Source organism: Gobius niger (genome assembly GCF_951799975.1).
Source record: "Gobius niger genome assembly, chromosome: 1".
NCBI lineage: Eukaryota > Metazoa > Chordata > Actinopteri > Gobiiformes > Gobiidae > Gobius > Gobius niger.
This window is the reverse complement of record NC_136852.1, coordinates 12918111-12940297: the sequence shown is the minus strand read 5'-3', so window position 1 is coordinate 12940297 and position 22187 is coordinate 12918111. Positions and strand designations below refer to the sequence as shown.

Genomic DNA, 22187 nt, shown 5'->3' with positions numbered 1-22187 from the left:
GAGAACCCGCGAGACAGGGAGCAGATTAAAATGAATCGCATCTTTCAACTTAAACTAAAACAAATGTGGGAAATTTGTCTTATGTGAGCAGGTCTTACTTTTATCTTATTGGAAGATAATGTGATGAACAAAAAATGGAGAGGGGCAGAAGGCAAGATGGGTTAGATGTCCTTACTTAATTCTTATATGCTTTTGACCGATTCTTCAATGACTCTGCGGAAGCCTGGGAAGAGCAGTGCCTTTTGGGACTTTTCTCTTGTGCGAAGTTAATAGTGAAGAGGATCTTGTTGGAGGATGAGTCTGCTTTGCATGTGTCAGTTTGACAAGAGCAACTTCAAAACTTGGAGGAAACCTACCCAGACACAAGAAGAACATGGAAACTCCATACAGAAAATCCAAACAGCTGGCCAGGGAATCAAACCAGGACCTCCTTTAAGTGAAGCCAGAAAACCAACCACTTTGTTGTCAAGAAGAGGAAAGCTAAATTAAAACCAAGCCACAGACTTTTCAACTTGTGTCTTTAGTTTTTTTATCCTGAAATTGTGGGGCACCTAGAAGGAGAAATGTGTATTTGAGTTATTAAACTCTCTAAATGTGGCTCCCTCGTGCTTATTTTGCCATACGTGCTGCGCACTGTTTTATCAAAGAGCCAGGAAAATATACAAACGTCTTTGTGACATAAACAGAAATAAAAAGGCAACGGGACTCTCCAAGAAAACAATTCACATGCCTGAGACTGCCACCACACAGTGTTTGAACAGGGACCAAGGCATTTTGTTTACAATTTACCATTAAACATTGTATCATAAACTTGTATCAGGCTTGGTTTGGGGTCCAGGTTGCTTCAGTGTAGATGTTGCTCTTAGCAGACGAGAGGAAACCTGAGTGCGTCGTGTTGGTGTGAATCCTCCTTTAGCTCATCAACAACTTGCAACACATTGTCTCACAAAGACTTAAGCTACATTTACAACATACTATAGAAAGGCAACAGTTATGGGCAGAAAAACAGCCTAATAAAGTGGACTTAAATGATATTCATGAACATAAATGAAGTATTGGGACAGCCTGTAGAAGCAGCCTTCAAAAAAGAAAGACCTTTTCAACCCAGTCTCCATATTTTTCAAATGAGACACAGAGCCCTTAATCCACCAGAATCAAGATCAACAAAAGCAATAAATAATATAAAAGGTTTCTCCTCAAAACACGAGGCGACCATCACAGAGGGTAAATGGAACCCAGAGTGCTGTGCGTGTTCAGCTCTGGGAGCAGGCTGCCACGATGACACCATTTACAGCCACAACTTGGACTGTGATTGATCGGGCCACGGAGCCGATGTGAAATCGATGAGGAGAAGTGCTCGGAGATGGCATGTGTGGCCAGTCTCGCGGACTTCGATCCATCGTGGTGAAAACGCGGCGAGTGGCGGCTGGACTCTGCGTATCTGGGCTGAAAGTCTGACCCACTGAATAGGATTTTTGAAGTGGAGAAGACGCTCAAAGGAGGCGAGGGGGGGAAAAAGCTGAGAAATGGGCCAGTAAGAACAAAATCATTCAGACTGGGGCCTATTATGGAACAGAGACGCAGGCCTGGACAGTCGGACTCCAGGACAATAGGTTGTAAGAAAATTGCATTTGGCATTTGGATGTTTGGCGTAACAATGCTTATTACTGATCACTGCAAGCGTATGGAAGATGTTCTTTTTTAACCTGAGCAAGAAACTGTTCTTTTCTTAACATAAAGTGAGTGAGAGGTTATGTGAAAGCGAGGGCTTGTTTTTCTCTTTTCTAACACAAAACAAGACACCTGTTGCCTTCAACTACCAGCATTGTTTGCTCTTTGATTGATGATTCAACAGAATAGATGAACCGAAGTAACAGTTTCTGTGATTACAAAAAGCCACATTTTATCACTATCTGCTTAAGGTGTGACTGCATAATATGATAAATCGCCCCGACTGCAAAACGCCATTCCTGCCTGCATCTGCATTTCCGCTTTTGGAGTGCGGCAGTGTTCAGAATGGACCCCGCGCCTTGCATCGGCCCCAGCCATCTGTTGAGCATCTGCACCCGATGAAAACGCTTATGCACCGACAGCATTTCTGCCACTTTTGTCAACAACTCGCCAAAACTGCTGACTTTGAGGGAGTGGAGCAAAAGGCAGGGACCTCTCACCAAATATTTGTGAGGCGCAGTTAAGGATGATGAATTCTACAGGCGCGACAGAAAACCGGAGGCGAAAGCAAAAATTCTAAATTTTAAGTTACGTGTGGTGATTTGTTTATTCACGAAACGTCGGCTGTCTTTATAAAGAGATGTCCAGCTGTCTGTACTTACTTCTCTATGTGGATGTCTAGTAAGATAAAAACCTGCAATGTGCCTTTCTTCAAGTTGATGCAGAGTAAGAGATGTTTTTCCTATTTTTTTCCATTTGCCACAATTACACAGTTCCACTTATATCTGAGAGCAAGTATTCCTGACACGTTTTATCAAAGAAATTTTGCAGCAATTGGTTTGCCCTCAACAGAATGAAAGGTCTTTGCTCAAAGACAGAAGCACACCCACTAGTGCGGCATGTCATCCTCTTCACCTTCAATTCAGTCAATAAAAAACACAAGCGGCTGATTCATCCCACGCCGCCCTGTTATTATCAATTTTTTTTATCCTCTCTTTTTTTTTCCAGTTTTGATCAAATAAAAGTCAAAGGGATGTTGAACTGTCGAATAACACGGCTTCATATGGTAGAGATTATCACATTCACATGACTGAACTGGGTTGAATGGAGGATGTTTTACTTCTGTCTTAAGAAGCTTCGTCTCGATCTTGTAGTCAAAAGTGTGACTTAAAAACACAAGCGAGAAGAAAAACCTTTAAACCGTGGCCCCTCTGAGGGAAGAGATAAGGACTGCCATATGCCATTTTGGCCATTTCACTCTAGTCTTTGTTCTGGGCTGGGGATAAACTGAGAGTCTTAAGGTCTCACTTGCATTAACAAAAGTTCTAGGTTATGCTCCTGTGATCTGAGGAGCCACCATATCGGTTCAGACTTGGTTTCTTTACTCCTTTCTCATGTCACATTTTCTTTATGGATAGAATTTTGACATCAACTTCATCAAAGGTGGTTCTTGACTTAGATGTATAGCTGACTATGCACCACTGCTGCCGCTCTACAGAGCTGATACATACATTTGTGAAGTGGTTGCTTTGTTTCCCCAATGTATCGCTCACTGAACCCTTCCTTACATTTCTTTAATTACACTACAAAAAGCAGCGATTAGGGAGATTTATGGACATAAATATTTTCGCAATCAGACCCCGGCAGTAGACATTGATATATGGATTATAGTATGGATGGGTAGGTGAGAATTAGGGATGTCTTCCCCCGGAGCCAGGACACTGGTGGTGGTATGGGAGACCAGGGAAGGATGTAGCAGGGAGAAGTCATGGACAGAAGAGGCGTGATCTAGCTGGAAGTAGTGGTTGCTGAAATTCGTCGTCCAGGCTGGATTTACGTCTAGGCTTCATTACTCTGTTTGTGAAGAGGCTGTAGTGAAACATCCACAACTCATTTAACCCAATCCAGTGGACAATATTTTAAAATCTCTACAACGATGATAAAATTCCTGGACGAATGGGAAGCTAAACAAACTACTTAATATCTAAATTTGGCCACTTTTAAGCTAAGGCGTCCTCCTCATCCGTGACACTAAACTCCATTTTCTAGAAAAGTTTTACCCACAAAAAATGCACAGGAGTTTTTGTGCTGACAGACAGGTAAAATGAAGTAATCCTGTCAATAATACAGTAATCTCCTTAGCTGGGGAAAGATCAAGGATTATGGGGGGATATGCTATAATACAGTGGTTTCAATCTTAGAAGTGAAGAATAGGACGTGCGTGGAAAGGCTGGGTATTTGGCGTATTTGAAATTCCGGTATCGCTTCCTTGAGATAAAATTAGAAAAACTGACTACACCGTGGAGATATCATTCCCAGAGCAGAACAGCTATGATCTATTTTGGCCCTCTAACCTGGGACCTGGAGCCTCTGTGCCACCATGCCGAATGAGATAAAATACTGCCTAAATGGCGGTAAGCGTGGAGACTAAAAGAGCATCATGATAGGCTTGTAGTGTGAGTGTCCCAGGAGGGGCAGAGTGACCCCTGCTGCTCCCCCTCTGCCCCGTGTCAAGCCCTCGCTGACTCTGCTGGAGGCGGGACGTCTCTCTGGGGAAAGCCCTCTCTGACATGCACTGAATCTGACACATGCCCCCTCCAACAGCACACGGACAACATGCTGAGGCTCACACACAGGGAGGGGAAATACACAAACCGCCATTAAAGTGGTTTAGAATAAAGGCCAGGTTTGTAAATATTTCATGTGTGTGTGTCTATGAGGGCAACACTGTTAAATTAGATGTGGTTTACTGATACTTGATGTTGATCTACTCAGATACATGTCCATTGGCTACCATCTCACTGCCCTCCCTCGTCTTCACCTTCATTTGTCCTAAAGCTTTTGTACACATGAATTCAGCTGACATGCCTCCAAACACACACCTCCATTGGTCTGATCTGTTAAACCATCAACAAGCTTTTTTTTTGTAATTCAGCCCTTTTTCTTTTTGCAAAATGGGCTATAAGAGCCATATTGACATGAAATTAAAGTACTTGAGGTGACACCACTGTAGTACATAACATTTCTGTCAGATGATTGAAGTGTTTTGAAACTGGCCCGACTAAGCTATCTTACAAATGTGATGTCTTCATTTGGCTCTTTCATCTTGTTGGAGAGCCGCTCTGTCATTATCTTAATGCTCACTGGAGATGCTAAATTGCTGTTGGGCGCAGGAGAGGCTGGACAGTCTTATACGGGGATATTAAAATCTATATTGTCTACTTGGCTGTCATGAGGATGACTCCATTACAGGATGAAGGCAGGTCTGGTGTAAGTGGTGTCAGCTCAGGCCTCCGAAATGCACCGATCGATTCCAGCTTAGAAATGAGGACACAAGTGTTACATCAGGTTGGTAGGGAGTGTTTTGGTCACAGCGGTGCAGTATAATTGTAAAGTTGAATTTTGAAATGAGAAATGTCTTGAAGAGAAACTTTCACATGGCGTAAACTTTTTGAGGAGAGTGCACAACATTGTGTCATTCCTGTGGAGATGATGGTGCCCATATGGTATACCTTTTGGGTGACTTGGAAACTACAGAGATGACTGGGGGAAGTGGCTATACCCCCTGAGCTTTAGTTCCCCTACATCGTATACTGACAATTATTTTGAAAATTATTAAAAGAAAACACAACATAATAGTAAGATAAATAAAGGCATTTTATCAAAGTCTCTAGCTGCAGCCCCTCCCCCAGGACGCTGCCAAAGCCCAATCCTGTCTAGGTTGAATTTTTCCTCACCATGTACCACCTCTTAATCCTTTGAGTCTGAAATCTGGTCCGACTGTGGGGTGACTACAATAGTCTGGCACAACAGGCAATATTGTTACTGTATCATCAGACTGTGTACCAAGTTTTCTGTCTGTTTCCATTGTTGATATAGGGACAGAATCAATTTTGCCAGCAGTGGAAGTTGCCAGATTCAGTGAAATATAGTTGGCATGAACATTTCAGTATATTACAGCAGAGACTCTGGTGGAAAAGCTCAAACACAGTAAAAAGGCCAATGGACCGGACGCTGCGAGCATTAACAATGAACAAGATCTCATTAAGAGATTATATTCAAAGCATATATTGTAACAATAAATGAACACTTCTTGTTTAGACTACAACTCAGCATTTGCTTGAACAGCCTAAAAACTGTTTATGTCTAGCATGGGCTCATTGTACTGTATTGAGGTTTGTAGAGCACAGGAAAGACTCAACGGTGTGAATATTATGGAAAGCAAACAAATTGTTCCAGAAGGACAATACATGCGTGAAAACTGGGCCACAATATTTTCACAGACTTTTGTATACAGTGTTTTGCTTAGGAGAACTCAAACTGCTGTGTTTAAAGGGTGCGTCAAGGCCATTTAACTTGTTTATATATATAATAATCAGAGGCTGGTTTCTGCTCGAAGCGGCGTTGTTAAGCACTTAGTCAATAGATCCCATAACTTAAAGGAACAGGCCACCCTTTTTACATGATGAGATATGTTCTTACCTGAGCTTAGACGAGTTGATACGTACCTGTCTGGTCGTTGTGCGTTCCCTCAGTCACGCAAAAAGACCGAAGATGTTACTAGCATTTTGCCTCTCCCAGCATATTCCTATGGCTCCAAACGGGGGTGAAGTTAGAAGCGACCAAGCTCTCCCACGGGCACGCACAAAGACCTGACAGGTACGTATCAGCTCGTCTAAGCTCAGGTAAGAACATATCTCAGTATGGAAGAACAGTGTGCCCTCAGTCACGCAAAAAGACCAAAGATGTTGTTAGCATTTGGTCTCTCCCAGTATATTCCTATAGCTCCAAACGGGGTGAAGTTAGAAGCGACCAAGCTCTTCCACGGCACAGACCAGACAGGTACGCATCAGCTCGTCTAAGCTCAGGCAAGAACATATATCAGTATAGATAAACAATGGCCTGTTCCTTTAAGATGGGAAAACAACTTTTACTGGAGAGACTGGTCAAACGCCAAAAAGATGGGGAATCGTTCTTGAAATATAGGTTTCGCAGACTTGCACGCCGCATTGCAACAAGACATTCCTTGTGACTGGGGTGGGCAATGAGACCATTCACTGCTGCCGCCCCCTTAGTCTGCACTTATGGACTATAAAACTTTGTCACTATAATCAGGATAGATCAACAGAGCATTTACCACAGAATTTTAGTACAATCCAATTTATACGAACCATTCCATTTTAACAGCCAGTTTTATCACTTTTTCTGCCACGATCTGGTGCACAGGAGCTGCCTGCATGTCCCCACACCGGAGCGCGGTTAAGTAACAGTGAAGTGCCACTTGAATGAATAGATTTCCGCAGAGACCTGCACCGTCCGGCGTGTGGCCCACTGAGAATTTGTCCATAACTCATTGACCCTCCCCATCCATCTCCGTCCCTTTAACTCCGCTCTAATCCCCACCGCCTCACCTGCGCTGTCTCCATTTTACGTTTCACTGCTATTTTTCTCATAAGGTTTAGTCCTTTTTCTCTCTATAGCACCCCGCCTCATCTCTCTCTCTCTCTCTCTCTGACCCGGGGGCTTGTGTTTTCCCCAAATCCAATCCTCCTACCTTTTTCTAAACCCGCTGTTCCATTTCACAAGCATTTTGTCACACCGCGCTGCACACACAATACCCCCACTCCTCGCCCTCCTTCGCCCCATTCAGCCACGCTCTTCCCCACGATGCGCAAACATGTATTTGAGCGGATACATAAACAAAAAGCCCGGCCAACTCCGGAAACAACTTCATTAAGCCATCAGTCAGATTTGATGCTTTTGGACGTTAGAAGGGAAAACATCCAAATATATGCACACACCGTACAGAACCAGCAGGTGCGCACTTCAAAGCAATTGTTCAGCATTGTTGGCAGATGGAACTGATGGAATAACCTGGTCATTCAGGATGTTCAGGCCGTCAGCTGATCTCAGTCTTTGGGCACATTTTGTTGCTGAACCTGGACCTGACCAACCGCAGCAACCTCAGATCAGAGACGTTACTTAACCTCTTAACCCCCACCTGAACCGAGCACATTTTATCCAGTTTGGCTTTAACACAATCTGAAAGCTTCTTGAACAAAGAAAAATAAGGATGAAAATATAACAAAAGAGTGACGAAAACACGATTTAAATGTGATGAGCAAGCAAAAAAAAGAGCCACAAATAAGAGATAAAAACGTGCTGGAGAAGCAACAATAAAAAAAACTTCAAGAACACGTCGAAGAAAAGTGACAAAATCGTGATGAACCCACGATAAAAAAGTGCAAAAAAGCGATGAAGAAAGCAACAAGAAACTACAAAAACAAGATAAAATGTGACAAAAATGCAGCGACAACGCTAATAAAAAGTCACAATCAGTTTTGTTGGTCTTAGCTTTCAAATGAGGTATTACACTGGGTATAGGCTGCAAGCTCCAGTCGAGAAGCTGGAGCTAAACTGGAGAGAATGTGCTTAAGGCGCTGGTTAAAAGGTTAAATCTAGGTAGCGACTTTTGTTTTTTGGTTAGGCAGTGTGTATATTCAGGTTTTTAAAAGTCTGGAAGCTTTTTTCCTGATTTAAAGGAACAAGCCACCGCCTTTACATACTGAGATATGTTCTTACCGTAGCTTAGACGAGTTCATTTGTACCTGTCTGGTCTTCATGCGTGCCCTCAGTCACGTAAACGCAGCACAGACGGCGTTAGCATTTAGCCTCTCCTCCTCTCCTCTATAGCTCCAAACGGGGTCAAGATAGAAGCTACCAAGCTCTTCCACATTTTACCTATTTAAATATGGTTACGTGAAGTGTTACATGATAAAGTATAATTACACAAAATTAAACAATGTGGATTTTCTAAGCGGATAAAAAGCAGAACTATATTGTAAGGCGTAATAATACCAGGAGTAGTTCGACATCTGCTCAGTAATATCCACAATGTTTAATTTTGTGTAATTATACTTTATAGTGTAACACTTCACGTAATCATATTTAAATAGGGAAAATGTGAAAGAGCTTGGTAGCTAAAGGGCTAGACTGAGGGCATGCGTGAAGACCAGACAGGTACAAATGAACTCGTCTAAGCTAAGGTAAGAAGTTAGAACATATCTCAATATGTAAAAACGGTGGCCTATTCCTTTAAAGCTTGAACTACAGTAGGGCTGGGCAATTAATCATAATTTAATCAAAATCACATTCCCTTTGGTCATGGAACTTTATAATTGACAGGTTTACAGCCATTTCTTTGGCAGAACCTAGCTTTAGAGTTTGGATGAGAAAATGGAACATTTTTGTGTGTTACATGAAACTGGAGGAGAACATTTGTTTTTGTTTGAGCTGAGGTTTGTATAAAAGCTATGTCTAAGTTCATGAATCAGCTACATGTATTTATTTTTAGCATTAAAATATAACATCCAGCCCTAGCTTGAACCCACTCTGCACAAGTCTCCACTCACAAAGGGGGCTTCAAGCAAGAAATGTTGGAAACCACTGCTTTAGTACTAATATACTTGTATACTACAGTACTTCTACTCCCAGTGCTTAGGGAATAACTGTTAAGTGTGTGTGCAGTTGCAGGACCATGCGCAGAAGCCAGATTGGAGCTGATTTGAGCGTGAAGTGAAGCGTGCAAACCGTACTGTGATCTGTATTGTTTACTGCTTTGGAAGACTGATAGTGGCTAGAGAGAGGGTGAGAGAGAGTGTGTCATAAGCTGCATGCACCAGTCTTTGTGTTTTGAAAAATGGTCTCGGATGACACAACAGCCAACACAATAGTAACAATAAAGCAATTATGAAAACATAATAAGCTCCTTTATTTTGAAAAGAATACATACAAAAATACACCAAGGACTTGAGACAAAAGGCTTTGTAAGATTTGAATAGAGAGGATCTGGTCCCTTTTGTGCAAACGTTACAATCTTTGATGTACATTTTAGAGAAATAATGTTACAACAATAGACAAAGTGGCTATTTTCAATTGTCAAATTACAAGCAATTTTACAGTGCTAATAGTTTGTTGCCATCCAGACAAACTCATTTAGTTTTGCAGCAAAGTGGGTGATGGTGATTTACTTTAACATGGGCACGCTTAGTTTTTTCATTTGCTTGTTTTTTCAGGTCAACTTCAAATCTCCATCTTTCATAGTCTCTCTCTATGAAAGCAAAACACTCTTGTGAACGTATTGCACCATCCGGAAATCAATTCAACATTTGGAGTCAATGGAAAATAAAACTTATAAATATTGTGGGTTTTTTTTGGTTCTGAAAGAAAAGGTTCATTTCACATTTCCCATAGTTTAAAATATATTATTAGAGTTTAAAGGCAGGACGAGGGCTTAAATAAAGTAATTACTGACATTTGTTAATTGTACTTTTTATGGTCACATACATGCTGTTACCAAATAGATGATGAGCTTCCGTCATTGTAACTTAGCTCTCAACCGTACGTTTCTTCCTCTTCAAATTCCAAAAGCCTATTGGAAAAATGAATGGAAGTTTACTTTACTTGAGCGCCATGGCTCTAGTTTGTTCAAGGTGCATTCCATCAATTCTTGGCTGCTGCTTGAACGTTTTGTTTGTTGATAATGCCTCTTATTTCCCAAGTTCAGAAGAGAAACAAAAAACAAGAGTTAAAATGGCTGACCAGGCTACCCGACTCATTGCTCGGTCGATCAGACACTATTATCTCCAAATTCGAAGGTTATATTCCCAGAGACGAGGGGCACTTCCTTTGCTTTTGTGGCAGTGTTCCCCTTTCACCGACCTGCCTGAGTTCTCATTGTTGCTTGAGGAAGAAAGCCGCTCCGGTTTGTATCCACTGGCTGGGGTTGGCTCCACACGGCAGGCAGATGTGCGTGACCACCTTCAGCCTCTCCGACGTGGAGTACAGAGGCAGCCAGATCGTGTCCTCCGAGGCTCCAAGGTCAGCAGCAGACTTCTACAGGCAAAAACACACAGCATTCAGGCGCAGCGGGGGAGTGGAGGGAACTAATGGGAGCGCTGTGTCTGTATCAAACGAGACAGCTGAAATAAAAGGATCTGAAAGATGCTGGCATGATTAGAAAATAAATATATGTGCAAAACAAAACAAGGGATTTGTTAATGAGCTCCTAAGAAGTTTTCACTGCTTGACCACAATGTGAAGGTCAAGTAGCCCTTAATCTGCCATAAAAGAGTGGGAAATCTGGACACCCTTGGATGACTAGAGCTGTGCATTTTTCTGTCCATTTTTTAGGAGGGAAGAAATATAATACAGCAGTACATTTGCTCCTGATTCAAAGACTTAATTTCAAGAAAGTTTTTTTTTACACTACAAAAACATCTACAACAAGCTTTCTTCCAAGTAAACATAGATTACTTTTTTGTAATTTAAGTGTAAAAAAAAAAACTTATGTAGCTTTGGGCCTTGTTTGCACTGCTTAAAAGTCTGGCTCCAAAGAGTTTCCCTCTTTTCTAAAAATTGCTATGACCCATGTGACAACACTGGGGTAGACGTAATATTTTTAACCAAGCTGTTTTTTGTGTATCAGAAGTAAAAAGCTGAAGCCTAAATCTATGAATAACAGGCTCTGGAGTTCTGTGGAGTCATGAGTTGGTCTGCCGGCCCCATGAGGGCAGGGCTTCCCGTCTTTTTGCCCTTTTAAGGAACAAGCTTCGTAGGAGGAGATTGAGCAGCCATGTCAATTTCGCCACATGGGATCATTACTATGAATGGGGCTGAATGGATAACTCAAATCGGGGCAAATTAACTTAGAGAAAAATGTACTTATTTCTAGGTTTATGTCTTAAAGGAACTATACAGAGTTTAAAAATGTTAAAATTATGTATTTTCTTCCCCCTGCATGTTCCAGCAATGTCCTAAGGTGTAGAATGAGCCCAGACCTGTTCACCACAACAGCCTCTAAAATCACTTTGTTCTGTTGGTTTTCTGGGGAGAAGGTCCGTCAGCAGTGACCTTCCAAATAATTGATCCTGGAGTGTTTTAGAGACCACCATGATCGAAAGTAAAGGCACTAGGCTGACCACCCATACAGCCACTGAGTCACTACAAGGTCAAATGCGCACAAATATCAACTTTCTTTTCCCACATAAAAAAGTTGCATAATGCACCTTTAATGTCTAATAAAAGGCTGAAACATCAGTACAAGTAGCGATATCGTCCTGGGAGCTCACTATTTGTATGGCACTCTTTGGACACAAATACCTGAGGCACCCAGGCCATGTGACAGGGAGGCACGGCTGACACACTCGGGGAGTCGTGCTGGTTCTCACTGAGATGAGCTCCGTCAAAGCTACAGCCTTCCAACTGCAGACCCCCCACCTGTGAAATCAAGATGTTACCAAGGATGCTGTAATACGTACAAGGTCGATATCCACTCTGCAGACTGAAGACTAAAAGAGGCAGCGCACTAAAAAGGGAAATGTAGGGCAGCGGATTAGCTGGCATGTCAGGCACTGAGTACATAAGAGGGAGTGTTTACATGGGGGAATAGAGTACAATGACTCAGGGATTTCCTCAGTAGGCCACACAATAAAGACAGCACTGGCATCACACACAACTATAATCTGGGTGTGCAAACAGCTCGCTTGTCCTCAACTGTATTTACTTCACACTAACGCTCAACTATTTAGGGAGAAACTTGTATTGGTTCCATATCATGCTTTAGTCGGGCTTTTACACCGACCATCACAACTTTTTTTGTAATATGACTTAAATTAACATGAGTCGAGTTCAACGGAGATGACAAATATTCATTGACGTCAGCAGCATTTATATTCGGTCCTTGCTTTAGTCTGTCCATTATTTTCTAATCACAGTGCATCCGGAGTCTGCCTTTTCCTGCTCAGTGTGATGTGGCATCTGTTGTCCTCTCTCTGCGGCATGCATGATATGAGCGGCAATCAGGGTGTCTACAAGCAGGTAAACGCTTACAGCTAATATGTCTGATTACATATTAGCTTGGCTGTACATGTCCTCCCGACTTTCGATGGCTTCTCTGATCCAAACTGGGACCGGGGGGGGGGACACACCGGCTTTCTCACACAGAAGAAGCCGGACTGCAGATGGCGCTTTCATTCGCCGCCGTCTTTCTACTTGGAGCAGCAGCTCAAGTAGGGAGACGGTGCCAAAATCTGTCTACATCAGCTGATCAAACTGAAGAAGGCAGCAGAGGGCGGCCAAAACATAAAGGTGACAAAAGGCCAGGTTATAAGAATTGCATAAACTCTTGTAGGTAAGTGCCTGCTGGAAATAACTTAGCCGGTAGCTGTTAGCTTGTTAGCTTGCCTAAAATGTTATACATTGTTTGTACTGTCATACTCAGCACTCACCATCACAGTAAGTGCTGCGGTTTGAACTGGTAAATGCTTCTTAGACCATTGCAATACAGGGATTCGAATACTCTTCTACGAACTGATACAACTGATTTTGTGTGCGATCTTACCTTGACTTGAAGCTTGGCCTGTAAAAATTGGGTCTTCCACGAAGTGGCGAAAACCAGACTATCCATTGAACACCCCATCGTTCTAAAATGACAAAAACAAAATAACAATAACTTGGTAAACCTCCATAATAAGAATCAAAGCCTTGGTAAATACGTTATTCATCATTTATGAAATATTGACAACGCTTTCCTTAACATTTGGCAGTCATAGGTGTTGCCATAGTAACCCTGCACACCATTGCTGTGTATGGCATATCAGCAGCACAGTAGGAATGATTAAGAAATTAGGTAAATGCTTTACAAATGCCTAATAGGGATTTTGAGTTGGTAGAGCACAAAAAAGCAGGAACTCCATGAGTGTTGACGCTTTACCTGGCAGTTTCTTGTCTCAGAGCGTTGAGGAAGGTGTCCGGATGAAAGAGCTCGGATAGATCCAGCGTGTCAGAGAGAAGGGCCTGTCTGCCGGCGCGCTCCACCCAACTCTAAACACAAACACGCTGCACATTCATCATCCGAAATGTAACAAATGAGCAGCGCTTTGAGATAACACATTACTCAAGCAGAAAATCAGACTCGCACATGAATCACACCAGAGATTTAGTGGATCAATGCGCAATAATAAAAATTCATTGGCATTTTTAGCTTCCAAAAGTGGAAACAGGTTTGTTAATGGAGGCCTTCTCAATTTGGTCCTCATGAAGCACATATGCCTGTATGCTTTTTTTAAACAGGACCTAACATTTCCCCCTGAGAGTCAAGGACGCAGTAAGTGAAGATATCACGCAGGTGTCTAAGTTCTCCTACAGTGTTATTACGCCTTACAATATAGTACCCCTTTTTATCCAATATAGTACCCCTTTTTCTAAAATCGACATGTTTAACTTTGTGTTACTATACTTGGATCGTGTAACTACTCATGTAACCATATTTAAAGGGACTATACGGAGTTTAAAAATTATGTTCCTCTCCATACATGTTCCAGCCATGTCCTGATGTGTAGAATGACCTCAAACATATTCACCACAACTGCCTCTAAAATCCTGCACTGTCACTCAAAAAGGTGTTAATTCGGGTCCCAAGTGCCGTCATGCGCGAGCTTAATATAGAAGGTGCAGCTACATGTATGACCTGAGGTGGCAGTAGTGAGTATAAAATGGCAAACTTGCATCTAGCCCCTTTAAAAAGGGAAAACGTGGAACAGCTTGGTTGCTTCTAACTTCACTCCCGTTTAGGTCCATAGAGGAGTGGAAGGAGAGGCTTTTGTGCTCTGTTTGCATAACTGAGCGCACGTGTAAAGACCAGACAGGTACACATCAACTCGTCTAAGCTCAGGTAAGAACGTATTCAAAAATGGCCTATTCCTTTAATAGGCGCCTTGAGTTGCCTTGTGTACGAAATGCGCAGTATAAAACATGCCTTGCCTAATACAGTCTATTTGGATTCTTGGCTTTGAAGATTCCTCATACACTCATTTGATCAAAAAACAATGTAGGAGAAATCCTGGATGACAAAGAGCTTACACAAACATTTATATATGGTAACTCACAAAAGCAGCAGGAAAAGAAAAATAAAGGAAAGAAAATCGTATTTTTGCGTTGTACTTTTTACATGGCACAAGTTACACAAAGCACTTCACACGGGCACTGATACATACAGTATGTCGGCACCTTGGGAATAGACTGAAAAAAGCACAGCTGTCCACATCTGCGCCAACAGACTCTTCAACCACAACCAAGAGCGCACTCACTCACCTCCCAACGAACATAAACATATTTTCTGTGGTGAATTACAAGAGCCAGTGTTTTCATAGATGAATTGGCCTTGAACCAGGAGATCCCTCTTTAAAGCGTCGAGTTTGTCATTGATAGACATTAATCTGACACAGGCCATAAATATCCAGTAATTGAGGACGTCAAAACATATTGCCACCATAAAAAACTATTCAACAGATAAATGGCACATTATGAGCAGTAAAATGCTATCAAACTCGAGTAATTACAACAAGCTCTGAATCATCCAGAAAGACTTATTTGTGACATTCATTTATATATTTTTACCACTCTTCCTTTTTTTGTTTGTTCTTTTTTCCTTTCCAAATGCATATTTTCGAGTCAGTGGGTTCACTGAACCTTTACCCACGCGGCAGAGCTTATCAGGATATGAGCCCGTCTGGGAGCGGTGACAGATTATATTGTGAGAGCACACCTTCAGCTGAAGTGTTGATTTATTTATTCAGTCCTTTTTTTAAAACACATAGGCACTTCTCCAAATTACCATAGAAACCAGAGGATTTGGAGGTCACCTGGAAGAAACCGCTGATGACAAAAAAAAAAGGCAAACATTTGATTTCATCTTGATTATAAATGGAGTCATTACAATCGCAGCATCGGTTGGCGCTGCTTGGAGAGATACATTTAGATGAGCGGAAGTCCGAGAGGAAAAAGCATGGACATTGGAGTGTTTGGCCGATAACAAGACAAGGAGCCAGTGAGCGGCGCAGCTCTGTGTGTGTGTGTACATTATTGTGTGCGTTTTCAAGGTCGTTCGGCTGCTTGGCTTTTCATTGTTGAGGGCTTTCACACAGGAGCAGAAGCGGCAGAAGCTGCTTTGGTCCATGCCGGCCTTATTAGACCGATTAGCCCTGAAGAACAGTGACACTCGGCTAACAGCGACATCACTCACTTCTAATGGCACCAAAAGACAGGTAAGGACAGCAGCGCTTCCAAATAGGCACGATTGAAGACAGATGAGGCCCGGGCAGGTAGATAGAAAGTAATGAGAGATGGCAGGAGCGCATACAAACAGATGGGTAGAGCAGCCAGGCGCAGGAAGCAGAGTCCACACCAATAATGAAATGCATCAAACTCGCATAAAAATACATCATTTCAGAAAAGTCTGTATGTGCATTCCAGACTGCCGGAGCATATTGAGGTAGGCGTACAGTCAGACAGAGCCAAGAGGAGCTGAACGGCCCTTTTAGCCACACAACAACCTTCATTTCCTGGCAGTGAGCAAGGGCAAAAGCATCCCACACCTAGCTGGTGCTTTTGTACAATCGCCACCTTTTATTATCAACCACAAGCCGTTATCTGGAATAGTTCACTAAAACTTAGAGGTCAACAGCCGAGAAGAGCTCAAGGTGATTTGGAAATTTCTTTTAGCCCTAGTCAAAAGTTTGGAAATGCTTTTTCATGTACTCTTTTTTTTCTTTCAGTTCAATAATAATTTACATTTTAGATTCTCGCTGAATGCATTAATTTATGAATGAACACATATGGAATTATGCCTTAGACCAGTGGTTCTCCAGTGGTACGGCCGGCTCACCATTAACCAAGGATGACAAGCCGCATGCTGCTGACACTTAATGCACCTGCATGTCTGTAAATACATTCACGCTGTTGTTCTGTGTCAAATTGTTGTCTTTATCATATTTTATTTAAATCTACTTCATGCATGTCCTTACAGTCTTAGAGTTTTTATAGTCACTTATCAAATGTTCTATGTTTCATGTTGCACGATTGAACTGAAAAAAATTCCTTGTTTGTGAAGCTGCTCACTAACAATGGCGATAATTTAAAAAAACAAAAACAATTCTGACATAAAAATGTAATTTGTCATATAACTTATGACAAAATGTGTATTTTCCTCACATGGTTTTATTGAACAAGCTGTAGATATGTCTTTAAGACTGAAATTATGACTAAAACAACCCAATAACATTGATTAAGCTCTCTCGACTGCAATTAGTGCAAAACTCTGCAGCGAGAAATCTGACCCGCACAAACAGGAGGACCCACATATCCCCTATTTTAAAACAGCTTCATTGGCTGCCAGTGTCCTTTAGGATCAAGTCTAAAGTTCTGGTTCTAGCCTTCAGAGCCGTGCATGGTCCAGCCTTACACCCCTGGGCTCCCGCGGGCTCTGAGGTCTGTGGATCAGAATCTGCTAAAGGTTCCACGCACGAGTTTTCGTACTAGAGGTGACCGATCCTTCCAGGCTGTTGCTCCCAGGCTCTGGAATAATCTTCCACCCTCTTTGCGCTCTATTGACTCTGTTGATTCTTTCAAAAGCGAACTTAAGACACATTTATTTGTTCAAGCTTTTAATTAGCTACTTTTGGGCTGCTATGATTTCTGTGTTGTTTTGACCCCTTTTTATATTGTATGTAATTTCTGCTTTTAACTGTGTTGTGAAGCACTTTGTGGGCTTTGCCTGTGAAAGGTGCTACATAAATAAAGATTACTTACTTACTTACTTACTTACTTACTTACTTACTTACTTACTTACTTAATTAAAGAAGTGCTAAGTAGTCCCTCTGGGGACAAGTGTTGATGGGATGATTAGGGGGTCTTTCATCTCCCCCTGGTGTCTCTGGTCAGAAAACTACAATTGCAGCTTTCTTGCCTACATTACACACTAATGGAATCACAAAGAAGAAGCTAACAGGCTAACGGGCAAAGCTAACTGCAGGCTAGCGCCACTTAAACAATATTTACAGCCAAGCTTGAGTGAAAAAAATCATCTCCATTGTGTAATTGGATGTACAATATCTCTCTCTCCCTTCGCCTTTACTGTCAGCGTAGTATTTACTTTCACGGACAATTAATGAGTAAAAAAAAGCAACATGATAGGACACCAGTGGCGCTTATGGCCTCTCGGGGCATGAGTTACTTAGTTACTGCTTAAAGTGTTTCTATGCAGTTTCAGATGGCAAATAATATTTGTAAAAAATGTATAGGCTCGCGACCCACTGAAAATGGTTCTGTGACCCACCACTTGAGAATCACAGCTTTAAACAATAAAAGTTGCCATAAATTCTTTAAAAAAGCCGCCTTTTGCTTTGATTACTACTTAGCAAACTTTTGACATTTTCTAAATGGACTTCACGATGTAGTCACCAGAAGTGGTTTTGACTTCACAGACGACCTTATAAATGGCAAGAATAAAGGGTGGCAATTGTGAAGAATTTAAAATATAAAACAAAATATAAAACATATTCTCAGTTGTTTCAAAATCCTATTTTATAGTTTAATGTCTTCAATGAGAATCCCACAATGTTGATAGTGTTGAAAAAAAATGCCATTCATAAAAAATGTCCAAACTTTTGACGGGCATCGTGTATATATGTCCCTTTTAATTGTGTTATGAAAGACCGGTTTGCTCACCCGATCCATTATTGACATTATTGCTGTATATGTGCCATAAATTACCTGTATGGCCAGTGCTCGTGCCACCACTGCTCTGAGATACTGCATCGGCTCCTCAGGTCCTTCCCATTTACTCTGCCACGTTAGGGGACACTGAAACAAAAACATGGCATGTAAGAGCAAATCATAAAGAGGAGCACTTCCCTTCTCTTGCCCCACATCTAATATACAAAGCTTGAACTATGTCCAAAAAAAAAGCCTAATTGAAAAAAACGACTATCTTTCATTACATTTGTCCTTCCCGTTTATAAATCTTAGGTCCTTGCCAAATAGTTTTCCTCACAGCCGAGCAGAGAGGCGATGGAGCAGACTATAACACAACTGCTCTCACCAATCTCCTGCCATTTATCATAAGAATAACTGAATTATTTAACACGTCGCTTCAGTTCAGCTCCTTCTTTCTTGTCCTTCATCTGGTGAAATTACAAATTCAAATGAAAAATGAAGAAAACTTGAGAAAACTGTTTGCGCGCTCGCACCATAAGACACTGTTATGATTGTGCTTATGATTATGAATACACATTAGTGGGAGGTAATGACTGGAAAAATGTGTGGGTTTATGAGCTGTCAACATGCCCGGAAGTTACAACACAAACAAATAGTCGCTTGTTTTCTCCAGATCCTACAATCTTCTCTTCCCCGATCACTGTCATTATTTACCAAATCACAATCATTTAGACAATTAAATCCCTTTCCCGGTATAAGCAGAAATTAGTAAAGTGGCAATTCTGTGGCATTATAGAATCTCGCAGAAGTAGGAGTTCGTTACCTCTTGATTGAGCAGCGCCGTGGCCAGTTTCTGGACTTCGGGAGTCAGCAGCTGTGTCCCTCGGATGACTTTACTCAGCGCAGCCAGTGACTGATGGATGCTCTGTTGATGTGTAAGAATTCAAGATTGAAACAGTGTAATCCTATTTCATGTATTCTTCTTGACTGTCAACATCAAACAAAATCTTCACATCAAACGTTTCCAAACCTTTTCGCCGCATTTTCATTTATTTCAATAGGAACTAGACTAAAAGCTAGACTAAAAGCCTAGACCGTTGTTTATTTTTTCTTAACCCCTTACCCCACACCATATCCAAGAACATTTTCTCCAGTTCAGCTTTCCCCAAATCTAAAAGAAAAAAACGTGCCGGAAAAGCAACAATAACACGATAAAAAAGCGACAAAAACATATGACTAAACAGTGATGAAAAAGCAACAGAAAAAGTGACAAAACACGACAAAAAAAATCTATGAAAACACGAGAAAAATGGTTAAAAAAAAAGATACATTAGTTTAGTAGGTCTGAGCTTTCAAATGAGGCCTAAACGCTATAAGCTCTTTGGTCGAGAAGCTTTTAGATTTGCCAAACTTCAGAAAATGTGCTTGGTTAAGGCAAGTGATAAGGGGAAATATATGTAGTGGATTCACTGGAAAGAGAATAATAAAAATCTAAAGTTTTAATTGTTTTGATCTGGTCTTAAAGGGACTAATGCTCACTACTGCCACCTCAGGTCTTACACGTAACTGCAGCTTCTATATTAAGCTCCAGCATGACTTCTAAACAACTTTTTGAGAGTGCAGGATTTTAGAGGCAGTTGTGGTGAACAGGTCTGAGCTCATTCTATACATTAGGACATGGCTGGAACATGTAGGGGGAGGAAAATACATAATTTTAACACATTTAAACTCTGTTTAGTCCCTTTAAAGAAGATGAAACCTCTTACAAGCAATTTTCTTCTTAATTCAGAATATTCATTTCAAGTGAAATATAATAATACTAGCTGAGACCCGGCCTTTGGCCGGGCCTCGCTAGTCTCCACATTTGATAATCTGAGATTATGAGTGATTACAAAGAAATGTCCAACCCATCACACAGTTCAGCTGTAGACCAGTGGTTCCCAACCCATTCCAAAAACTATGGCCACTACAAATGTGTAAAATAATGAATGCTAAAAATAATTTCAAACAAACTGCAATTGGAGTGTTTGATGCACCCGTGCTCCTTTCTTGTTAACTACAACGACAATATGTTCGCTAAACGCAGGGAATAGAATTCAAGAGACAGTGGAATAATTATGGATAAATATTAGGGGTTCAGCTCTAACGGTTTGGTTCACGGTGCAGGACCCGTGGTTTGGTGCATCACGGTAGTGTACAATCAAAAAAATAATAAGTAGGTTTTGAAATGAAATAGCCTAATGATCGTTGTTAGACAGTATTCATAACCTAAAAATTGGCAATGCTTTCCAAGCTGCTTTAGAATCAAATGTACCTCTGGGCTCAAAATACGTGAAAGCAAAATAGAAAACAAATGGTCCAGCAGCAACGTAAAAAAAAAGAAAAAAACTACGCAGTGCAGGCCATGCGCTCGTTAAGTGGTAGTTTCATTTTCGCTTTTACTCACACGGAGGATAAATCACTCGGAGCAGCGCGTTTGATTAGAGGCTCGTGTTTGAGCAGGTTTTGGGCAATGTTTTGCGTGTACTTTTTTTCGGAGACAAAGCTTTGGAGACGGAATACAGTCAGCACCAACCACGCACAAACTCACTACTGTCGCCAGGCTTCCAGGTGTTCCCAAACGGTCTCCCATCCCAGTCCTAACCAGGCCCTTCCCTGCTTAGCTTCCAAGGAACGGTCTCCCATCCCAGTCCTAACCAGGCCCGTCCCTGCTTAGCTTCAAAGTCGGTATGGGAAATAAACATGGAGGCGCCCAGGCGGCGGCCATTGAGATTGCGTTTTCTATAATAGATTTAACATCTTAACTGAGCACATTTTCTCCAGTTTGGCAAAGACACAAAAATGTGACAAAGAAGCAATAAAAGAGCAATAAAAACTTGCTAGAAAAGCAACAATAATTTAAAAAAAAGCGATAAAACCATGACAAAAAACTACAAAAACATGGCAAAAATGCTTCCAAAATGTGACAAAAAGTTAGGATCAAATGAGGCATTACACGGTTGCTCTCCAGTCGAGAAGCTTTCAGATTTGGGTAAAGCCGAACTGGAGAAAATGCACTCAGTTAAGAGGTTAAATGTAAAGGCCGTACCATAAAGAACATTTACTCAAGCGATTTTAAGTCATTCTCATTTAAGATGGTCATTTTTCCAGGGTTCATGAACTTAGACACCTTTTACACTAACCTCAACTTTCCTATTATTATTATCCTAGCATTATCTAACGCACACAAAGCGTCCATTGTCTCATCTGTCAAAGCTCTTAAAGGTGCATTATGCAACTTTTTATGTGAAAAAAAAGTTGATATTTGACCCTGTAGTGACCCAGCGGCTGCATGAGAAGCCTTTACTTTCCATCAAAGTGGTCTCTAGGACGCTCAGGGATTAATTGTTTGGAAGGTTTCCTCTGCTGGCGGACCCTCTCGCCAGAAAACCGACAAAACAATTGATCCTGGAGCGTTTTAGAGAACACCGTGATGGAAAGTAAAGGTGCCATGCTGACTACTGATACAGCTGCTGTGTCACTACAAGGTAAAATATGCACAGATATCAACTTTTTTTTCCACATAAAAAGTTGCATAATGCAGCTTTAAAGTGGCCGCTAAAAACTCTCACGAGAGCGCTATAGAGTGATCATGGGGACATAATGCGTGCCTACAGATGGCAACGAAGGGGTACTTTGCCCAGGACAGGTACTGTTTAATATATCGGCATTTTCAGGCTTTCATAGGGTCACCTTTTTCAACATCGGACCCCCTTCCCGAGGAGATTATGTGTAAAATCAAATCCCCATCAGTTTGTATTGTTATTGGTGGTCTGTTCAACCATAAAAACAACGTTGTGCCTTTTCCGACTCATTTGTTTCATTGGAACATCTGTCCCTTAAACATTCAGATAGTGAGACTAACTTTCCGAGCCAGTGAGGCCGCCATTCGCTGTTCATCATTATTGGCACATGATTTAATC

General features: G+C 41.5%; 1 protein-coding gene across 1 annotated transcript in view; it reads right to left on the bottom strand.

Moving 5' to 3' along the window:
- Nucleotides 1-10048: 10048 nt before the first annotated feature.
- The window catches only part of dync2h1 (dynein cytoplasmic 2 heavy chain 1), a 66648-nt gene continuing 54509 nt past the window's right edge, over nucleotides 10049-22187 (bottom strand). Inside the window, exons 91-96 of the mRNA XM_079575302.1 lie at nucleotides 19049-19150; nucleotides 18283-18372; nucleotides 13445-13554; nucleotides 13073-13154; nucleotides 11833-11949; nucleotides 10049-10566 (exon numbers count right to left, since the gene is read on the bottom strand). Coding sequence (XP_079431428.1) covers nucleotides 10405-10566; nucleotides 11833-11949; nucleotides 13073-13154; nucleotides 13445-13554; nucleotides 18283-18372; nucleotides 19049-19150 — 663 coding nt within the window. The 3' untranslated portion in view covers nucleotides 10049-10404. The remainder of the gene's footprint in view (nucleotides 10567-11832; nucleotides 11950-13072; nucleotides 13155-13444; nucleotides 13555-18282; nucleotides 18373-19048; nucleotides 19151-22187) is intronic.